At 34.8% G+C, this 19,869-nt stretch overlaps 1 protein-coding gene across 3 annotated transcripts; it reads left to right on the top strand.

The window, feature by feature from the left end:
• Positions 1-1,300: 1,300 nt before the first annotated feature.
• TPS1 (trehalose-6-phosphate synthase) lies at positions 1,301-17,941 on the top strand. 3 transcript variants are annotated; one of them, XM_022279712.2, is made up of 18 exons: positions 1,301-1,476; positions 9,387-9,858; positions 10,333-10,430; positions 10,555-10,943; positions 11,276-11,390; positions 11,500-11,601; positions 12,025-12,175; positions 12,847-12,935; positions 13,148-13,196; positions 14,184-14,284; positions 14,583-14,770; positions 15,319-15,436; positions 15,971-16,147; positions 16,228-16,350; positions 16,445-16,532; positions 16,629-16,759; positions 16,859-16,957; positions 17,321-17,941. In XM_022279712.2, the coding sequence occupies exons 2-18, from the start codon at positions 9,465-9,467 to the stop codon at positions 17,699-17,701; spliced, it is 2,793 nt and encodes a 930-aa protein (XP_022135404.1). In that variant the 5' UTR covers positions 1,301-1,476; positions 9,387-9,464; the 3' UTR covers positions 17,702-17,941. The 3 variants fall into 3 exon arrangements, with proteins under 3 accessions (XP_022135404.1, XP_022135412.1, XP_022135396.1); XM_022279720.2 differs by lacking the exon at positions 1,301-1,476 and adding an exon at positions 8,075-8,260; XM_022279704.2 differs by lacking the exon at positions 1,301-1,476 and adding an exon at positions 8,566-8,829.
• Positions 17,942-19,869: the final 1,928 nt, after the last annotated feature.

The raw sequence follows: 19,869 nt of genomic DNA, 5'->3' as shown, positions 1-19,869 counted from the left end.
CTCTACTTCAATTTAGTCTTTAAAACTTTAGTCGGTAACGATTTATTTCTCGCACTTTCAAATTGATAACAATTTAGTCTTTGGACTTTAATATATAACAATTTAGTATTTGTAGTTTAAAAGTCGTAATGATTTAGTCCTTATCATAAAAAATTTTGTTAATTTTCTTATATATGTAGATTGATAAACCCCAATGAAGAACAAAACGTATTTATAAATTATAAAAACTAAATTGTTATACGATAAAAATCGACGCTTAATTTTGATGAGATTTTTTACGGTAGAGATGAAGGGCTCGTTTGGTAATGTTCATGTTTCTTGTTTAATTTCTCGTTTCCAATTTTCTTAAAAAATCTAAGTATTTTGCTACTAACTATGTTTTTTGTTTCTCTATTTTTTGGAACACTTTCAAAATTGTATAAAAATTTTAGAAACAACCCAAGCAAGTTTCTTCTTTTTTGTTCCTGTTTCTAATTTAATCCAAAACATAAAAAAAAATGTTTTGTCATATTTGAATTCATGGAAGTTGGACTATGCAATTTTTTTTCTTTATTAAAAATAAAGAAACAAAAACAAAAAACATAAATGTTACCAAACGAGCTCTAAACTGTTACAAATTTTATAAATAAAGAAACAAAAACAAAAAACATAAATGTTATCAAACGAGCCCGAAACTGTTACAAATTTTAAAAGAAAACTGCAATGGGTAGCAAAAATCTTTTATGTATTTCAAAATATGTCACATGTTTTTAAAATTTTCAAATCTAGCAAAAATTTTCACTTATATTAATAGTATATCAGTAGTATATCGTATACTCATATCAGTAGTATATTAGATATATATCACATCCATATTGCACCAAACACTAATATTAGTAGTATATCATATGTAAATCACACACATATTACAAATATATCAAACACTCAAATCAACAATATATCGGATGTATATCAATAGTCACATATATTACATATATATATATATATATATATATATATTATAGATGTATATCATTTGGGTAAAGTTGATACTTTAAAATTATATCTCTATTTTTTATTTTAAAAAATGATATATTTAAAAAAATTAAATGTGGTTTCTATTTTACTAATTTTACTCAATTATTTAGCAATAATGTGTTTTTTAACCCTAAAGAATTAAATAAGGAAAAAAAAAAGAAAAAAAGGGAACAAATTCCCTCCATATGATTGGACGCCATCAAAGCTGATCGAGCCCCTGACGGAACCAAATACTCTCTCTCTATTCCGTCGCTCTTTTATATGTACCTCTACCGCACAATCCATCTCTCACTACTGCTTTCACTCTCACTCCAACCACTATTATTCCCTCTCCTCTTCTTCGTCTTCTTCTCTCCCTCTCTGTAAATCGCGCCAACGGAGCTCTTCAAACTCTCCGGCCGCCGATAAGAAGCTACCTCCAGATTACTGCCGCCCTCCGACGATTATATACACCTTCAGGTTAGTCGGCGTTTCTCTGTACTACTCGTAAATACCGTGTATGTGTAGTGTTGTTTTAATCTTCGTTGTCTCAATCATGAATGTGTGCGCGCGTTATCCTCTTCTGTGTGATTGTTCTTCAACTTGAAGGTTTTTCGGTTCTCCTCGAATTTGGAGACGTGAACTGCGATATACTACTGTACTGATTGATTGTGATACTAGTGAGTAGTTTTAGATCGTAGTTCCAACTTCTGTTTGGAAAAAGGAAAAAGGAAACGCGCCGAGAGATAATATATATATATATATATATATATATTCGTATTTGTTTTGTGCTGTATTTATTCCGACGGCGAATCTTGCTTTTCGTTTTCCTTAGTGGACTGCATTTCCTTTTCACGTATTTCGGCTTTTGGAATAGTTTGGTTCTGCTTAGCCATTTTGAGCGTGTAATGAATCATAATCTTTTCTCTGAATTTGGGGGCTGTGTCGCACTAGCTAATTGACCTATATTTTCGCCTAGGGGACATGGTTGGTAGAATCGCATTTAATTTTTTTTCCCGCCATTTTTCTTAGCCTAAAAGCAATCCCGCCTTTTGTTCATCTCGTGAAAACCATTAGCGTTCCACCAGGATTACACTCTCGCAGGTCCGGAAAATTAGGTAACGGGTCAGACTTTTCCAGGATTAATACCGCAGTGTTTTCTGTCAATCAACGTGCCTCTCGAGCACGCTATGGTCGACCAATGAAAAGCCAAACCGAATTTTGCTTTGATTTTTTTCGCTACTATAAAAAATTGAATTAATTAGATTTCATAATTGGAAATTTGTGTACTGAGGCTTTTTTTTTGTGAGTTGGAGATACGAACTATGCGTAGAGTAGAAGTCTATTAACTTCCATGCTCAATTACTGTCTATTTCTTTGCTTGAAATCCTCTACATTTAAGCGGGGACAAGGGAACAAGAATACGAGGGAGGGGAAGAAGAATTCAAGTAAAGGAAAAACAATAATCTCGCAGAATCTCTTGTTACCGTACCTTCTGTAGAATACGGACCGCCAAAAATCAGGGCGCGATTTCCGAAGATGCTGGTTCATCGTCCTCGGGAGAAATTAATTTCAGTAATTATTATATTGATTGAACTTAGAAAAAAAAATGCGGGGACTCTGTTTTGAAGATCCCCTGAAGGAATTTTCCGTATTCGTCAGGCTGGGATTCAGCCCTCGAGAAATATCATTTTGGATGGTGCGACTGTGTGAGAAGTCAGCGTCAAGAAAATTATATAGAAAAAAAATATTATATGTGTATTTGCCAGAGTACCAGAAAGGTCGTTATTAATCACGACCATGTGGACAAGTGGGTTGGTTTGGAGTCCTACTGATTAGGCAAAAAATCCCGTTGGAGCCAACTAAGAATTTTACTTTTAAATTTCCTAAACATGAGGGGCCTTTGTAGTAAGAGTAACCAGAAATTTAACAAATCCGATATGATACTAGTCTAGTATTTGGAAATTTGAGGCTCTACTTTGAATTAAAACCTCCGGTAATTGGGCAAAATGAGAGCCCGGGATTAGATCAGGCAAGAAAAAATGCTTTAAAGCTGTGCTCATGGAGAATCTTTGTTTGAAATGTGAAGTAAAGATATCCTGCTGAACAGTACAAGAGACTGATATTTTTATAAGCATTTCCTTTGGTAATTTCCTTTACCCGTCATACACTAGCCTGAGGTGTGGGTATTGTCCCAGCAGTTGTGCACTTTCCAGGGTTTGACTCAAAAGGGGCACAGAAACGGATTGTCGCGATTTTACAGTTTCAGTCTGGTGTGATCTGGAAGCGCACCTGCCATACTCCTCGAAGAAGATTTTACTGGCCGTCCAAGGAATATTTACCAGACTAAATGGTTACCATCATCCAGGCCAGAAGGTCAGAATATCTTTTATTTCGGGCCCCTGCAAGTTCTTTGAAATGGATGTCGAAATTTATGGTTCCTTTCAAATTCTCTCTCTACAGTATGGATTTCACGGGCTCTCCTACTATTAGATTCCCATTACCCACTGACAATAGCAATAATTCTACTCCACTTGCCTTCATTTACCAGTGAAAAACAAGGCTGCAAGCCAGTCTGTTCGGTCAACTTCTGTCTTTGAAGCATTTCTTAGGCCAATTGTCAAATTAGTCACGTGCCTCTGCCTTTTGCCAAAAGGTCTAAGGAGGACCATATGCCTTCTTTATCTTCCAAAATAGATATTTTGAAAGATCCTCTGATGTTTATTATGCTTTTGTATTTTCAGTTTTGTAGAACACGCGATGGCCGGTTTTCTGCACATAAGCATACTGTATACTGCACATTCATACATAGTCAGCAGACATGGTCCCAAAGGCACTGTTTGAATTTAATTTCCTTCCTCTAGACATTATATTCCCCTTAGTATCCTCCTTAGTTCTGGGATTTGAATTATTTTTCTGCCCAGAAAAATATACGTTTATCCCTCCACAGTCTCATAGTTGAAGATACTCTTTCAATTCCCTTAATTCCTCTCAACATTTCCCTCAGATTACTCCTCGGTCTTTTGGGATTTTATTCCTTTTCCCCCCTCAATAGTACAGTTTTTGTTTTGTTTTGTTTTCCTGTGTCAATTTTTACATGCACGTACGAGAGAGAACAGTTGAGGAGCTTTTGAAATCAAGTGCATGCATTCTAATTATATTTATTCAGTTTCAAGAGGATTACTATATTGAAATAGTGAAATATAAAGTGCGAACACGTTTTTGGAAGACATGGTATCATGTCAATGTCGTCACTCAGTTTTTAATTTGTTGCAATTATTGATGTGTAGCGTCGTTATTATGAGTTCTTATTAATATTTATATTTTGAAAAAAGAAAAAATGTACGCATCTGATCATACATTTTGATACTTTTGCGAAAACATGTTCCGAAACATGTTCCTGTGATAAGTATCTTCCATCAAACATTAAGAATTTAGAATATTTGAAAATCTTGCCAACATAGTGTTTAGCCCCACATGTTTGTTAGTCTCCCTCGGGCAAATATCTTTTTCAGGTGCCAACAGTTTGTTGCTCACCTAAATGTTCTCTTTAAAGCTTAATTAGAGGCTGCGCCCATCATTTTCTTTCGGAGTTGTTTCGGTTTTTTCAAAAATTGTGATGATTATTGATTCGGTTCACGACAACTTCTTTCACTTTTCGGTGCCTGTGATTAATTTTTTGTTGTCAAAGTCAAAACTACGAAAACTTTTAATGCATTTGATTTCAAAAGCTCCTCAACTGTGACCTACTTGGACGAACAAAGTGTTGTCTTCATTAAAAATATGCTTGCTTCGTAGTTGTTTTTGCTCTGATGATATTCTCATTTGGACTTGAAATTTGATACTGTTCCTTTCACTTATATTGCTGAAAAAGTAGGTGAAAGATGAGGGTGCTTTCCAACCTTATTTTTTTTCACGAACGAAGGATGATTTTTTTTTTTTATTCCATGGAGAGATTACCAAAATCGGCAGCACAAAATTTTATTTCAGACTTTCTTTCCAAGAACAAACGCCCTCCTTAGTTTTTGTTACTATCTCCAATGGTTTGTTTTGGGCATAAAACTCACTTTACTTTTAGCTTCATCCAAAATGTCTCATATAGTGATAAAGATTGTCATCATCTATGTATCAGGGATCATTCTCTTCCTTTAACCAACGTGGGATTTTGTTTGCACTCTTTACAAGCCCAACAACTTTATTTATATGTAAATATTAATTCCATGTTTGGAAACAAGAAATACTATAAGGTTCAACTTCAAAGAAAATATTGGATAGAGCTAGAATAATACAACTAATGATTTTACACCCTTAGATGTAATGCTCTCTATCCTCTATTAGATTAAGAAAATTTATGTGTGACTTGTATGTTATTAGAGACAGACAGATATATTAAATTTACATCCAGTAGTTATTAAAGGACGACCACATCTTATTCATTCTCTTAATATTTTCATTACATCTCAACTTACTAATTTTAGTTGGATGCCTTTTTATTTTTTTGGTAATTAGATGTTCATTTTAGGCTCTGATGTCATCTTAATATCTGTAAGTTTCTATCTCAAAATTAATTAAGAGTAGTCTCAAAACTAATTGATAAACATGGTAAAGTCTGTCTTTTTGATTGAAGAAGCATGATGACTTCTTGAATATATATAATTTTTTTTCTTGGACTTCGAATGGTAACACATCCCATTATCCATTGTACTGTGGATCGTGCGGTTAACTTTTTGATTTTCCTTGGCCATTTAATTTGCATCATGGGTCACGCCCCATGCCTCATGGCCCATGCTCATCCCATAAAAAAGTGGGCATTTTTGTGCATGCACCGTGGGTCATGCCCTTCACTTTTTGAGTGGCAGTGTATGTGAGCATTTCGTTTCTAGAACTAGCACAGTAATGTTGACTTAAATGGATTAAAGCACGTTTATATGCAGTTTCATTAGATTAGAAAAACATCCCATTTGGTGGGTTCATTATTCAAACGTTTTTTTCTCCTAAATTTTGTTTTCCTGTGCCGACGCTGGATCTAAACTTTATAAAGGTAATTCTAATTCCCATTGATTTAGCTGCCTCGCCTGGTTTTAGCAGTCAAGATTGACATGCAATGTAAAAAATAAAATAAAAAGTCAAGGAAAGAGATCTTTAATCTGAAGGACAAAACGGTGTTTTGTCGTGGATAGAAAACCCGGATATTGAGCATTTCGAGAAATTGATTTCAGAATAAGAACGAAGTGTGGGGTTATTAGCCCTATGTGGATTGTGGAGATAATATGAAAGTTCCGAATAGTATTTTTCAATTTGTTTCGTTGGTTTCTGCGTTTGGTACTTGGGAATCTTAGATAAAAAGTAATTGCAGAAGTACTGGATATTAATAATTTTCAGTTGCAGTGTCATCTTGAATAGTCTACCCGAACAAATATTTACCAGATTGCTTTGTCTTGAAGTTAAATTACAAATTTGTGGCCGGTATTTTTTTTTCTGCCATAATACATATATGGAATTTTTGGGTTTGGGAGAAAATAGGAGAGTCTTTTTCTATAATAGTTTAAGGAGGAGATTCACTGTTTAAATACAATTAAACTATGCTCAGTTTGCAAAGGAGGGTCTTCAGTGATGAAGAAAGTTGTTAGGAGGGGGAGGTTTAAAGCTTGGCTAAGTTCAATGTTTTTCTTTGGATTTGCGTCACTGGGGACTTAATTTTACTAATATTAGATTTCAAAGTTCAATATTTATCGTCGTCAAAGACTTCATCTTCGACGATAAAAAAAAAATTAAATTTTGTCACCATACATAACAGGTTTAACAATTTTCTGAATTGAATTAAATTGAAATAGAATTTTGTCACAGTTACTTTTATATTTTGTCGCTAAAAGGATTTTATTGCGATGAAATTAATTTAGTTGCCAAAAATCTTGTAGTGTCTATTTTTTTTTAATTGAATTCCTCTTTCATTTTTTTTAATGATCTTCTTGGCTTTCTTTCTCTCTTGTTTTTCCAAACTTTCTATTGTTTTTGCAAACTTTGCCTTTATATATATATATTGTCTTCTTTTATTCTTTCATTTCTTCTCAATAAAAGTTGTCTTTCAATCTCATTAAGAAAAATGGCCATAAAATTTTTAAAATTATCTAATAAATTTTTGAATTTCAAAAATTATTTTTAGTACAATAAGTGGAGTGAGAGATTCGAATTCATTACCTCTCACGATTAGAGATTGGTGCTAATTATTACTAAGTTAAGTTGATGTGGATAATTTTTAAACTTTTTTAATTTTGTGCCTAGTAGATATTTGATTAAACTTTCAATTTTGTGTCTAATAAATTTTAAATGTGATAAAAAAAATCTTTAGACATCGATCAATTCAATGATACAGCTATTAAACACAAAACTAAAATACTTATTAAATATTTTGTAACATTTTAAATTCTGGAACTAAAAAAATAAAAAAAATATAATCGATTAAACCTAACTTAGGTATTCATGAAATATTTTTAAAGTTATTTTACCCTTTTAGGAATTCTTTAGGATGCGGTCTGTCCTATATGCATATATCCAAAAGCAATTGAAAAAAAATGGTGACGTAGCCCCTAGGTATCGGTCAATTGTATCTGTCAAATCCGAGGGACGAAAAAAGGCGCCGGGGACATATTTTCGAAAGATAAAAAAGTTTTCGGAGCAAATGTTTCACAAATCGTAATCTTAAAAGGAGCAGATAAAGTTGTAATTTAAATTCAATTCAGTCTTTTTAATTTCGTGTTGCAATAACCCACAAATCCGCGGTGAGGTTGCAAAAGTCAATTTGATTATATTCTTTTGTAAAGAATGGAACTGTTACAGACCATTCGAGAAACGACAATAATATGCTGTCGCCGCGCCATGCATGTTGCCCAAGTGTGTGGTGATAGTTCCATCTCTATCAGTAAATAAAGAGTCCAGATCACATTGATTATTGACATTCGTATTTCCCTCCTTAATTTTTTTACCTCAATACTGTTTTATTGATAGACTGATGACATAATTGGACTGGTCATTGACCCTTTTTGGTACGGATATAGTAGTATAAGATTCTGGGTTTTTCATATCAGTCTCGCATTGATCTGTACAGCAGATTTAGGTTTTTCTCAGAGCTCATTGCCGTCACCCTCCTCAGGAAAATTTACTCTTTTTCTTCTGGGAAGAAGTGCCTCTAAAATATTTGAGATCCGTTGGATGATTTATCTGTACTGTGGTGGTCATAATCATTTGTCACTCCTTTTTTTTAAGTGTGAGCTCATTTTCATATATACCTGTTTCAAGGCTTCTGTTAGTCATTTTTCATCGATAATTTGTCTAAGCGAATTGAATGTTGCGAAAATGAAACCGAAAGAATTTGTGTTGGACTTCACCCAGAGAGGTGTGCAGTCCTTGAGGGAGGAGAACCAACAATTTGTAATTCTTTTTTACCAGATTTTACCTTGCCCATTTGTCACTTAAAATAAAATGCATTTTGTGTTCTAGGGATTTGGATTTTTTACTATTAATATTATTTTGGTTCACCTCGTGATCTTTTTTATTCCTGTAAAGTTATTTGCTTTCTGCTTTACATAAATCCTTTGCGTTGCCTGCATGGCTGGACGGCTTTATTATCCTATAAAGCTTACACGAGGATCCTGCTGTTCCTCGCTTTGTCTCTAAGTGTGATGGTTATCGGTCGTACGGATATTGGAGATTTTCCCTCTGTTCTCACTTAATTATCTTCCTCTCTCTACTTTCTATATATCTCTAAGCCAGTGCAGTTATAGAGTTATGGTTGAAACCTGCTTGCAGTAATTACTAATATTGGTTCGATAATAGGTAAGACCACCATTTTATGTTTCAGAAACTGTTCTTATCTTGTATCAAGGTTTTGATCTCTCCTCTTCACTTGATCTTCTAGGATTATTTAGTTTTCAGACTTGATTATTTTTTCTTCTGTTTTTTGGGTAAAACGCGTCGTGACCATGATCTTCTGTTCTTTTCCTTCGCTGACTCGGAACTCAAAAACTTTTTTTTTTTGTTATTTAATATATCGCATTATTTTGATCACAAGTCTTCATGAGAAGGTCGGTGATAATATTTTGAGTTTGCTTACAAGGGCTGTTTAAAATCCTGAACACTGTGGTAGACCCCATGTTTTATTTCTACTTTTGTTGTTAATTTGACTGGTGCAGTTCTGTGGATCGAATTCCTAGCCTTATCTTTTATATTTGATTCTTTCCTCATGTCAATTTTGATTCTGTTGGTGCTGTTTGTCTTTTCTTCCCACTTGTTAGCGTACTAAAAGTTTGTATCATACTTGATTTAGACTCATCATGGTACCTGTTGTGGGTGTTATTCTCGTAAATGTTAACAAAATGCTTAATAAATTGTAGGACGCACTGCGCGACTGTTCTAAAAGGCGGAAGTGCTCTCAAACTGATATTTGAAGGTGGTAGCTCTGAAGTGAGCGTATGCCTGGGAATAAGTATAACGGTAATTCAAAAGACATTTCAGACCATATTCCAGGTCGAGTGGAAAGACTCTTGCGAGAGAGAAAGCTAAGGAAAAAAAGCAGTAAGGATTCATATTCGAACGAGGTAAACGAGTACAGTAAGGATTCTTCTGAACTAATTGAAAATGACCTTCGTTTGAAAGAAGAAGAAAGCCCTGGAGTTTCCTCTAAATTTCTGGAAGCTTCTATAGCCTCAAGGGCCTATGGCGAAGGATGTGAAAACCAAGAGGGGAAGCCTCCTCGACAACGATTGTTGGTTGTGGCCAATAGGCTGCCTGTCTCTGCAGTTAGGAGAGGTGAAGATTCTTGGTCTCTGGAGATCAGTGCTGGAGGTCTAGTGAGTGCACTTCTTGGTAAGGGGTCCTTATTGCCTTATTTTTATTGTATTGTTTGCTCATTAATGTTTTTTTTGCTTTCTTAATTTTCTTAAGTTATAATTGAGACATGCATATATCTTTTTTGGTTTATATGCTTTTAAGATTCTGATAAAGTTCTTGAACTTTCAAAATTTGTGCTTAATAGGGTTTTTTCTCGTTAAACTGTGCATGCTTACACCACTGAATGCCCAGCCCGCCATAAATCATTAACTAAAATAGCCACCATTACTACTTAAGTATTAAAGTAAAAATAATAATGATAATAATGGCATGGATCTTTTAAACCCAGAATTAAATTAAAAGTTTATGGATTTGGGATCTATTAGAAACTTTTTAAAATACAAGAACTAAATTGAGGTTCATAGACCAAATTTTTAGTTTACCTTTTATTCTTCATTCTCTTAATTTTGAAATATGAATATGATGTATGCTTGATGGATTTATTCAAAGGCGTAAAGGAATTTGAAGCGAGATGGATTGGTTGGGCTGGTGTAAATGTGCCAGACGAGGTAGGACAAAAGGCACTGACTGAAGCTTTGGCTGAAAAGGTACGTGTATCCACAGCATTTTTGTGATTGATGAGAAGAGAAAGATGTAATCCTGCAGTTTTTATTGATGCCTTTCAAAAAATATTATTGATGTTCCTCATTTTTCAATGCTTGCTTCTTGTAGAGGTGTATCCCTGTTTTCCTTGATGAAGAGATTGTTCATCAATACTACAATGGTTATTGTAACAACATTTTATGGCCTTTATTTCATTACCTTGGACTTCCTCAAGAAGATCGTCTTGCCACCACCCGTAGCTTTCAGTCTCAGTTTGCCGCATATAAGAAGGCAAACCAAATGTTTGCTGATGTTGTTAACAAGCACTATGAGGAGGGTGATGTTGTGTGGTGCCATGATTACCATCTTATGTTTCTTCCAAAATGTCTCAAAGAACATAATAGCAAGATGAAAGTCGGCTGGTTTCTCCATACACCTTTTCCTTCTTCTGAAATCCACAGGACCCTTCCATCCCGATCAGAGCTTTTGCGCTCGGTACTTGCTGCTGATCTGGTTGGGTAAGCTCCTCATTACTACTGATCATCAATCTCTTGGGTGCTTGTTTTGGTCTGCCATAAAAAGATGGGGTTTGTCAAAATTAGATGCCTAAAGAAAGAGCTATGCCTAGTGACCTTCTGCACCTGTATATCTATCTAGAGAATTATGTCAAAAGAGATCTGCATCCTTTAATCTTTTCCAAAAATAACGATAATGTTCCTTGTAAAAAAATGTTTACATATTTACTCTTACATAATGACTTTTTAACAGCTGAAATGTTTATGCCTTTATAGTTATGTAATGAAGTTATGCTAACGATTTTTCTTTTCCTATGATTACTATAATTTTGTAGCTTCCACACATATGATTATGCTCGTCATTTTGTAAGTGCTTGTACTCGTATTCTTGGACTCGAGGGTACACCTGAAGGAGTTGAGGATCAAGGAAAACTAACGCGAGTTGCTGCAGTATGTCTCCCTTATTTTTGTCCTTTTGGGAATGATTTGATATTAATTAAATGGTTCGGGTCCTCACTAATTTGCCCTGTCTTTTTTTAATTTAAATTTAAATTTTCAGTTCCCTATTGGTATAGACTCAGATCGATTCGTACGTGCTCTCAAGATCCCTGAAGTCCAAGAACATATTGAAGAGTTGAAGGAAAGATTCAAAGGCCGGAAGGTATATTTCTTTCTTAACTCAGGGTGCTTTTGTCATTTGTCATGCAAAAATATAACTGACAGTAGATTTTATGCATTAATGTGTGTTGATAAAAAATCTTTGGACTAAGTCACTGTTTGCCTGCATACCATATGGGAGCAGTTTTGATGTAGCATTGAATCCAAGATATCACTGACCTACCTAATTGATCCTCATCCTGTTCCCACTAAAATTGGGAATGTATAAGAAACTAAATGAGAGTGAGAGATCCAATAAATCATTAATTTCAGAATGCAATTTGATGGTAATTGTTTATTCTAAATATGATATTTCAATTTTTTTATGAACTTTTTTATGCAGCTCCTTAACTTTGCCCCCCTCCTCCTCCTCCTCTCCATTCTGTGTGATGTCATTCAGAATCTTGCAATTGTTTTTACATTGCAGGTAATGTTAGGTGTTGATCGGCTTGATATGATTAAGGGAATACCTCAAAAGATATTAGCATTTGAAAAGTTCTTGGAGGAAAACCCTATTTGGCGTGATAAAGTTGTTTTGCTGCAAATTGCAGTGCCAACAAGAACAGACGTGCCAGAATGTATGGTTGTTTCTCTGCAAGTTTTTGCAAGTTTACTATTTTAATGAACTTTTGTAGTGTTGATATATTTTTGAGTTCAATGTGTGGGGGGTGTGGATTTGAGTTTTTTACTTTTTGGTCTGTGATATATGCCTTAACTAGTTAGGCTATGCTTAGATTGCCACGTTATCCGTCCTGTCTTAACCAGAAATCGCGACCCGCATCCACGCCCGGGAAGGGGAGAGTGGCCGAGTGGTTCTCAAGTAGTGCCTTGTATTCTTGATATATTTAAGAGAGGCTACTCCTTTTTAGAGCTGAATAAGCTGTTAGAGCCAATTAATATTTGGTTTTTCAGACTATAGTGGTCCTTTCACTTCAACCATCCGATCCAGTTATAGATATTATGAGGCATCCATTGTGTTGCTGATTGCTAAAATCTCATAAATAGAACTTCATGGCTGTGAAAATGTCAGTTACCTTGTAATGTGCTAATATATAAATGAGGAGAGAAGAAGATTTCTGGAACATCATGGATATGTAGTTAAAACTAAATATATCCATGTAAATGTCAGTATTGTTAGTGTATCCAGATATTATTTCAGACAAATAAAAGATATACTTGCTTAATGTATTACGCATCTGGCATTGTATTTTCAAATGTCAATTATAACTCTTATCTTGTGTTCTCACAGATCAAAAGCTTACGAGTCAGGTTCATGAGATAGTTGGACGCATTAATGGGAGATTTGGAACTTTGACTACTGTGCCTATACATCATCTGGTTTGTCCTTGGTTTCTTTACTTCGTGTCTTGAATATAAAGTTAGCATTATTGTTATTATGGTTAAAATGTGTTGTACCTAAGAAAGCTTCAGATGTTTTCTTTGAGTAAATCATGTTCAGTCATCTTTTTGTCATTGTAGTGGCTGTAATCAAATTTCTATACATATTGAAATATTGCAACATCTTCAAACAAGTTTTTATTTTCCTGCAGGATCGCTCCCTTGATTTTCATGCATTATGTGCTCTATATGCTGTTACTGGTATTAGTTTTCATTCTCCATTTACCAAATGTTGATCTTGAAATCATTTGGCACTGAGATTTTCTGGGATAGTTCTTATTGCCTTTATTAAATAATAGTTATATTTTAATTCTCTTCATCAAGGGTAGGTCTGATCCGGTGATCCCTACATGTTAAAGAGTGTCTAAGATCCTAGGTATTATGTATATGATGCACTCACTTAAATTTGATATTGTAATCATATGGCAGTGAGATATTTTGGGAAAGGGTGCCTTAATTGTGTAAGACTAAATAATAGGTTATATTTATAGTTTCATTAAGGTTTAAAGTGTCTCAGAAGTATTATGTATAAGATAAACTCAATCCTTACCTTGTGGATCAAAGTAGCATTAATATATTTTATACACCTTGGATGGATCATAGTGCACGTATTTGGAAGTTTCTATTAATTTATTGAGTTCTAGAAAAAATGCCAAGATGAAGTTGTGGTACTTCTATTTTATCTCTAGGTTCCATTTTTCTCCGTCATTGTGGCTAATTTCATAGTATTATCATTTGTATATAATATACCCCATCAGTGCTTTGATAGTTTGTAATTAGTTTGAGGTAATTGAATATCTTGACTTTTCCTCTTGAAATAAGACGGGGTACACCACAAGGTCCTAACTGACTTGTGATGCCTGCTGATTCAGTTCTGTTCTGACTAGTTTTCATAGATTGGAATAAATCCAAACTATTGGTTGAATATGAAATAAAACTGAACACTGAAACTGATCTGAGGCAGGCTGTTCAGTGCAAGTTAAAATACGTCGCTCTCCTGGTTGTGTTAACTACTATTTCATTTTATCGTATTTGCTTCTGAAATATTGAGATAGATTGTAACACAAGGTCGCCTTCTTTCATTGGCACTGTATAACATAGAAGTGTTGAAGGGATGCCATATAATGGTGCAGATAAATTTGTGTTTTTAATTTGATTTTTACTAATTCTTTATTTGCCTCTCTTTAGACGTAGCACTTGTCACATCTTTGAGGGATGGAATGAATCTTGTCAGCTATGAGTTTGTTGCTTGCCAGGATGCAAAGAAAGGGGTTTTAATTCTTAGCGAGGTAATTCTGGAATTCCCTGGTGGCAATATTATCAGCTGTCATTGTTGTTTATTTTCACAGTCCCTAGTATTATGTATAAATATATGCTAAAACATGGTGAATTGGGTATAGAATACTTCTCTCCTTTAAACGATCTTACATGAATTCAATAAGATGACAATTAAAAGACTCTGCTGGTCAATATGATTGCCATGTTCTTTTTGGTAATACATTTAGGTATTGGTACTTTCTATTCTACATTGTAAGTTTTTCAAATTTGAATTGTTCCTTTCTTTACTAATTCTCAAGCTTTTTGAAGTTTGCTGGCGCTGCACAATCTCTGGGTGCTGGAGCCCTTCTGGTCAACCCCTGGAACATAACAGAAGTCGCAAAATCAATCGATCGAGCATTAAATATGGATGCTGAAGAAAGAGAAAAGCGCCATAGGCACAATTTTCTCCATGTGACAACACACACTGCCCAGGAATGGGCAGAAACTTTTGTGAGGTATCCATTTAGATTTCTCTGTATTAGACCGTTGTTATCTCAGTATTTGTTAAGTATGGGTAATTCTGTGGATTCTAAAAACTTGTAAATTGTGTAATTCTTTTTACCTAAAATATTAGCTCGAAGTTGAACTAGGTTTTTTTGTTAAATACGTTAATGTTCGAGATTGGAGTTGTAGAAAATATTTGCACAGAAGGTTAGTGTTAACCTCAATAATATAATACTTTGATCTGGTTTATGATGATATGGTAATTTGTAGGCATTCAATAATAATTGGCAATAATGTAGCATCAAAAGATGATGTATCTCATCGTCATATTCACGAGTTCTCCCTCAAACTAATATTCTGCATCTGTGGTTGTCATTGCAATGTAAATCCTAAAGGCTAATTCAAGATGCTTGATTGTTCTCTTGTGAAACCTGGCTAGTAGTAGAGGCTTATACAAAGAGATCAGAAATCAATGTTGGTAATAAATATAGTATGATGCTAACTTAGTCTTAGTTCTTACGAACATGGTGCTATATCTACTTTTGTTATTTCTCTGCAGTGAACTCAATGATACTGTGGTTGAAGCTGAACTGAGGATAAGACAAGCTCCACCCCCACTTCCATTCAACAATGCAATCAAACATTATGAGCAATCTACCAATCGATTACTTATACTAGTAAGCCATGTTTGTTTGTGGAGTATTTAAAATTATCTTATGAACATTTCCTACTAGTAGTCATATATGCCTACTTAGATCAATGATCGAAAATCTGTTTAGATACCACAGTAATTTTACATTAGTGTTGGTTTAACGTTGATGGTATTTTTAATTCACGTCATCCCAAAAGTATGCCAACCTGTGTTCTAGTCTAGAGACCGGAAGAGCCACGCCCCTTTTTTCTAAGAATACAGTAGCTTCCTTTTTAATGATCTTCTACGTATTGAACTGTCCATGATTTTTACTTTGGAGCGGAAACATTTTTGCCACATCAAACAAAGATTTTCAAAATTATAAAGCGCTAGCAGGAAAAGAGACGAATTTCATTCAAACTTGAGAGAGAGATCCGTTGCTTGGATTTCGTAATGACTGCATTCTAATTCTGGCCTTCTGCTAAATATTTTTTAAGCATCTTGGTTGGGAAATTAGAAAATAGACTACTGCATCTTTAATCTATTCTGATTTAACATCGTTCTTGCGGTCTTGGTTCAGGGGTTCAATGCAACACTAACTGAACCAGTGGACACGCCCGAGAGAAGAGGCGATCAGATTAGAGAAATGGAACTGAAGCTGCACCCGGATCTGAAAGAACCATTGACAGCAATTTGCAACGACCCGAATACGACAGTAGTCATCCTCAGTGGGAGTGACAGAACTGTCTTGGATGATGTACTTCTTCTGCCTTCATGTTTCTTCTTTTCAGGCCTATCCTATCTATCCATCTGCTTCTTAACCCAGTGCTTTTGCAGAACTTTGGAGAGTACGACATGTGGTTGGCAGCGGAGAATGGGATGTTTCTACGCTTCACAAGAGGAGACTGGATGACCACAATGCCTGAGCATTTGAATATGGAATGGGTCGACAGTGTGAAGGTGCTTAAATTAAAACGATTAATGAAGTAGAATATTCTCCGCAGCTTTTAATCTTGGGTTCTTCTTTTCTTTCCCCCTTTTTTATTTCCTACAGCATGTTTTTGAGTACTTCACAGAGAGAACTCCCCGTTCCCATTTTGAGCTCCGGGAAACTTCGCTTGTTTGGAACTACAAATATGCAGGTACTTGATGCGAGAACCGACCGCCTTCTCTTAAATGCTAGTATCATAAATGATAGCCTCTTTTTCATCCCTTTTTTCTCTCATTACCTGATGTAGATGTCGAGTTTGGAAGGCTTCAAGCAAGGGATATGTTGCAGCATCTGTGGACAGGTCCAATTTCCAATGCATCAGTTGATGTTGTTCAAGGTAGCCGATCTGTCGAGGTCCGAGCGGTTGGCGTTACCAAGGTTAGCCTTGTTCCCCTTCCTGGATTTGATATAACCATTAGGCATTGTACCAAATAAAATCGTGATCTCTTATCTGCGCCATTCCTTTCATTGGGTTAGGGATCAGCAATTGACCGAATACTGGGAGAAATAGTTCACAGCAAGTCCATGACGACTCCAATAGACTATGTCCTGTGTGTCGGCCACTTTCTTGGGAAGGTAACATTTGTCCTTACAAATTATAGATCACTGAATCCGATAAATTATCAATGATCATTACGTTTATCCATTCATTTAATCTAGTTTCAAACGATGTGGTTCTACAAGACTTGGGACTTGAGTCTCTCGTTTTTTGGAGCTTGATTTTACTAAACTAATAAGAGCTCGCTATTTGATGGTGACTTCTTTTAACTTTGAGTTTGAGTTTTCTTCCTATAAGTCTTAAAAATAAGTCTACGTAACTTTTATTAGACATTAGTTTAACTTTATTTTTTTTCAATAGAAAAAATTCATCTCCGGATTTATTAGTTCAGGATTGTATTTTTTAGCCCTCAAACTCATTTAAATCATTTGTGTCATCAGGATGAAGATGTCTACACCTTCTTTGAGCCCGAGCTTCCATCGGATACCATAGGAATGGCAAGAACCAGAGGAACCGACGGACTTAAGTTAACTGGTGAGAGAAGATCTTCCATTAAAGTTCCTCTAAATAGGAATGGGTCGAGATCGCCTCACAATAAGGCGCGGTCGAATTCGGAGAAGAAAAATTCGAATCATAACTGTGCAAACGGTCGTAAGCCATCTCCAGAGAAGATCCAATGGAATGTGCTTGATCTCAAGGCCGAGAACTACTTCTCTTGTGCTGTTGGACGAACTCGGACGAATGCTCGGTATCTACTTGGATCGTCAGATGATGTCGTGGCGTTCCTAAAGGAGTTGTCAAGTGCAAATGCATCTTCTTGATGTACAAGTGCTTCATGTTTAGATCTTGGTCTAAAGTGTGGGTCTAGTAACTTTTTTTTTCAGTTATTGTTATGTTCTGTAATTTGCTTGCTTTGGTTTCTGTGGTTTCTTTTCTTCGCCTTTTTTTTACCTCTCGGCTTTGATGGAATCTGTAGTGTTTCATAGCGCCAGGCCCATTAGTGAAGAAAATTAAGTGTCCCTTAAAAAAGAAGTAATAAGTTAATGGTTAGTTGTAAAGTATACCCTTTTGGATGGCGCGCCTTTGTATTTATTTTTAGATATACCATTTTAGGTGGTTCAGTAGGGGTGTTCACTGATTGGTTCGCATGGCCTCGAAATGGACCTTTCCATCAACGGATTTTTTCAAAATGCCAAATTGATCATAAGACTGTTGGGTCTTTTTTACTTTTTTCTGGAGAACCTGTGCACCTGTAGTTCAACGGAACATACCATTATCAATTTCATGCAAAAATAAAGCTAAACTACCAATTTGGCCTCCTAGGTATGCCTACCTATAAAACTGGATACGTGATGTTAATTAATTAGTCTCCATATGGTTTGGATTTGGATTTAAGTTTGTAATCTTGAATTGAACTCATCCAAACCTCACAAAACTACTTGAATCCTTGAAAACTGTTGGAAAATATTTCCTAAAGATGGCATAAGTAAGATGAAGGGCTCCCTATCCAAACCATGCATGTTCGAGCCTATCGTCGATTGGATTCTTTGTCCAATACCTCAATCAATAAAAAAGGCACTTCGCTTTTGAGTTGGATATTGTATTCTAACTCAATCTCCATACTAAGGTCGAATTTCAAACTAGCTCTCCGAGTCAGCTTACCTTGATTAGGACGACCTTGATCGACATTTATCGCACCAAGTACATAAGTCATAAATTGTTTGTAATATGATAACGACTTGTAATCGTAAATATACTTTGTGAATTTATAGTTTAAGTTTCATACACTTTTTTTGAGTACGTATACGGTTGGAGGTATATGCCAATTACCGCTGAACTATGCTCGTTTTGGAAAGTTTCATACACTTTTATTTGTAGATATATGTTTGTTTGTTTTCTTATTTTAATTTTGTACTCATTTTTTGTTAAAAATTTTGGAAGTATATTTTTAAAGGTGGATGAAGTGTAGCACATCTTAGTAAATAAATTAAAGATAAGGTTAAATTGATCCATGTGATTGATGTTAAATGTGATGTTATAAATAATAAATTCAATAACTCGGCTAATTGCAACGTAGCTTAAGTAGATAAGACATTTGTTACTATCTTAAGGTCGATGGATCTTTTTTAATATTAAAAAAATAATTATTTCAAAATTAACTTTGAAAATATTGTAGTTTTAATGTATGGGAAGCAAAATCACGAGACTACCTTGTTCAAGTGGGCAAAAAGTTGTCAAAGACTTTGCCACACCGCACCCAATACTCTCTAACGGCACTCTAAAATACAACCATGTTGTATGTGTGGCAAAGTCGTCTCTTGAAAAGATGACGTTTTTATCACCTGGACAAAGTCGTCTTCCTTCCAAAGACGATTTCGCTTCGCTTAAATTAAAACTACAATATTTTAAATTTTAGTGATGAAATAATAAGCTTTTTTATAATACATATAAATAAAAATAAAAATGGGGGGGGGGGGGGGAGTCGATCTTCTTCGGCCCCTTGATAATTGTCAAACTAAAGAAACAATAAATTCATAATATGTTGCTAAATTCCATGTTTTTTTTAATTATTTAAACTAGGTCATGACCAAATGTAGAAGCAACAATTATCTATGATTTGCACTAAATTTTAATCAATCAAAACAAATAAATGCGTAATTGAACAGCATTCTTCTTTTCTTTTCTTTTCTTTTTTTTCTTTTTTTTTTTGGTTGAAAAAATACAGCTAGACGATTCATATATGCTATTTGTTTTTTCTTTTAACTATTCAAAGATTGATATAATTACGCAAAATTAGATGTTGCGTCTACGTGTAGGATTTTAGGTCTCTTTGATTAAGGTTTGAATGTCCAAATTAATAATTTGATTAATGCAAAAATTAATTGAGGCTACAAAATTTACATTCAAAGATTTTAGGTCTCTTTCATTGCGGAAAGTTAGCTCAAATCATTTTTAAAATAAAAAATAAAATTAAAAATCACATTTTTAG

This window comes from Momordica charantia, assembly GCF_013281855.1.
Source record: "Momordica charantia cultivar OHB3-1 chromosome 11 unlocalized genomic scaffold, Mcharantia_2.0 BLBB01000011.1, whole genome shotgun sequence".
NCBI lineage: Eukaryota > Viridiplantae > Streptophyta > Magnoliopsida > Cucurbitales > Cucurbitaceae > Momordica > Momordica charantia.
Note: the sequence above shows the minus strand (reverse complement) of the source record. Positions and strands in the feature narration are given on the sequence as shown.

Coding starts and splice junctions, on each gene's coding strand:
- TPS1 (XM_022279712.2), top strand. CDS start 9,465: ATGCCTGGGAATAAGTATAACGGTAATTCAAAAGACATTTCAGACCAT. Junction 10,431..10,554: donor CTGAAGCTTTGGCTGAAAAG/GTACGTGTATCC, acceptor TGCTTCTTGTAG/AGGTGTATCCCTGTTTTCCT. Junction 14,285..14,582: donor GGGTTTTAATTCTTAGCGAG/GTAATTCTGGAA, acceptor AGCTTTTTGAAG/TTTGCTGGCGCTGCACAATC.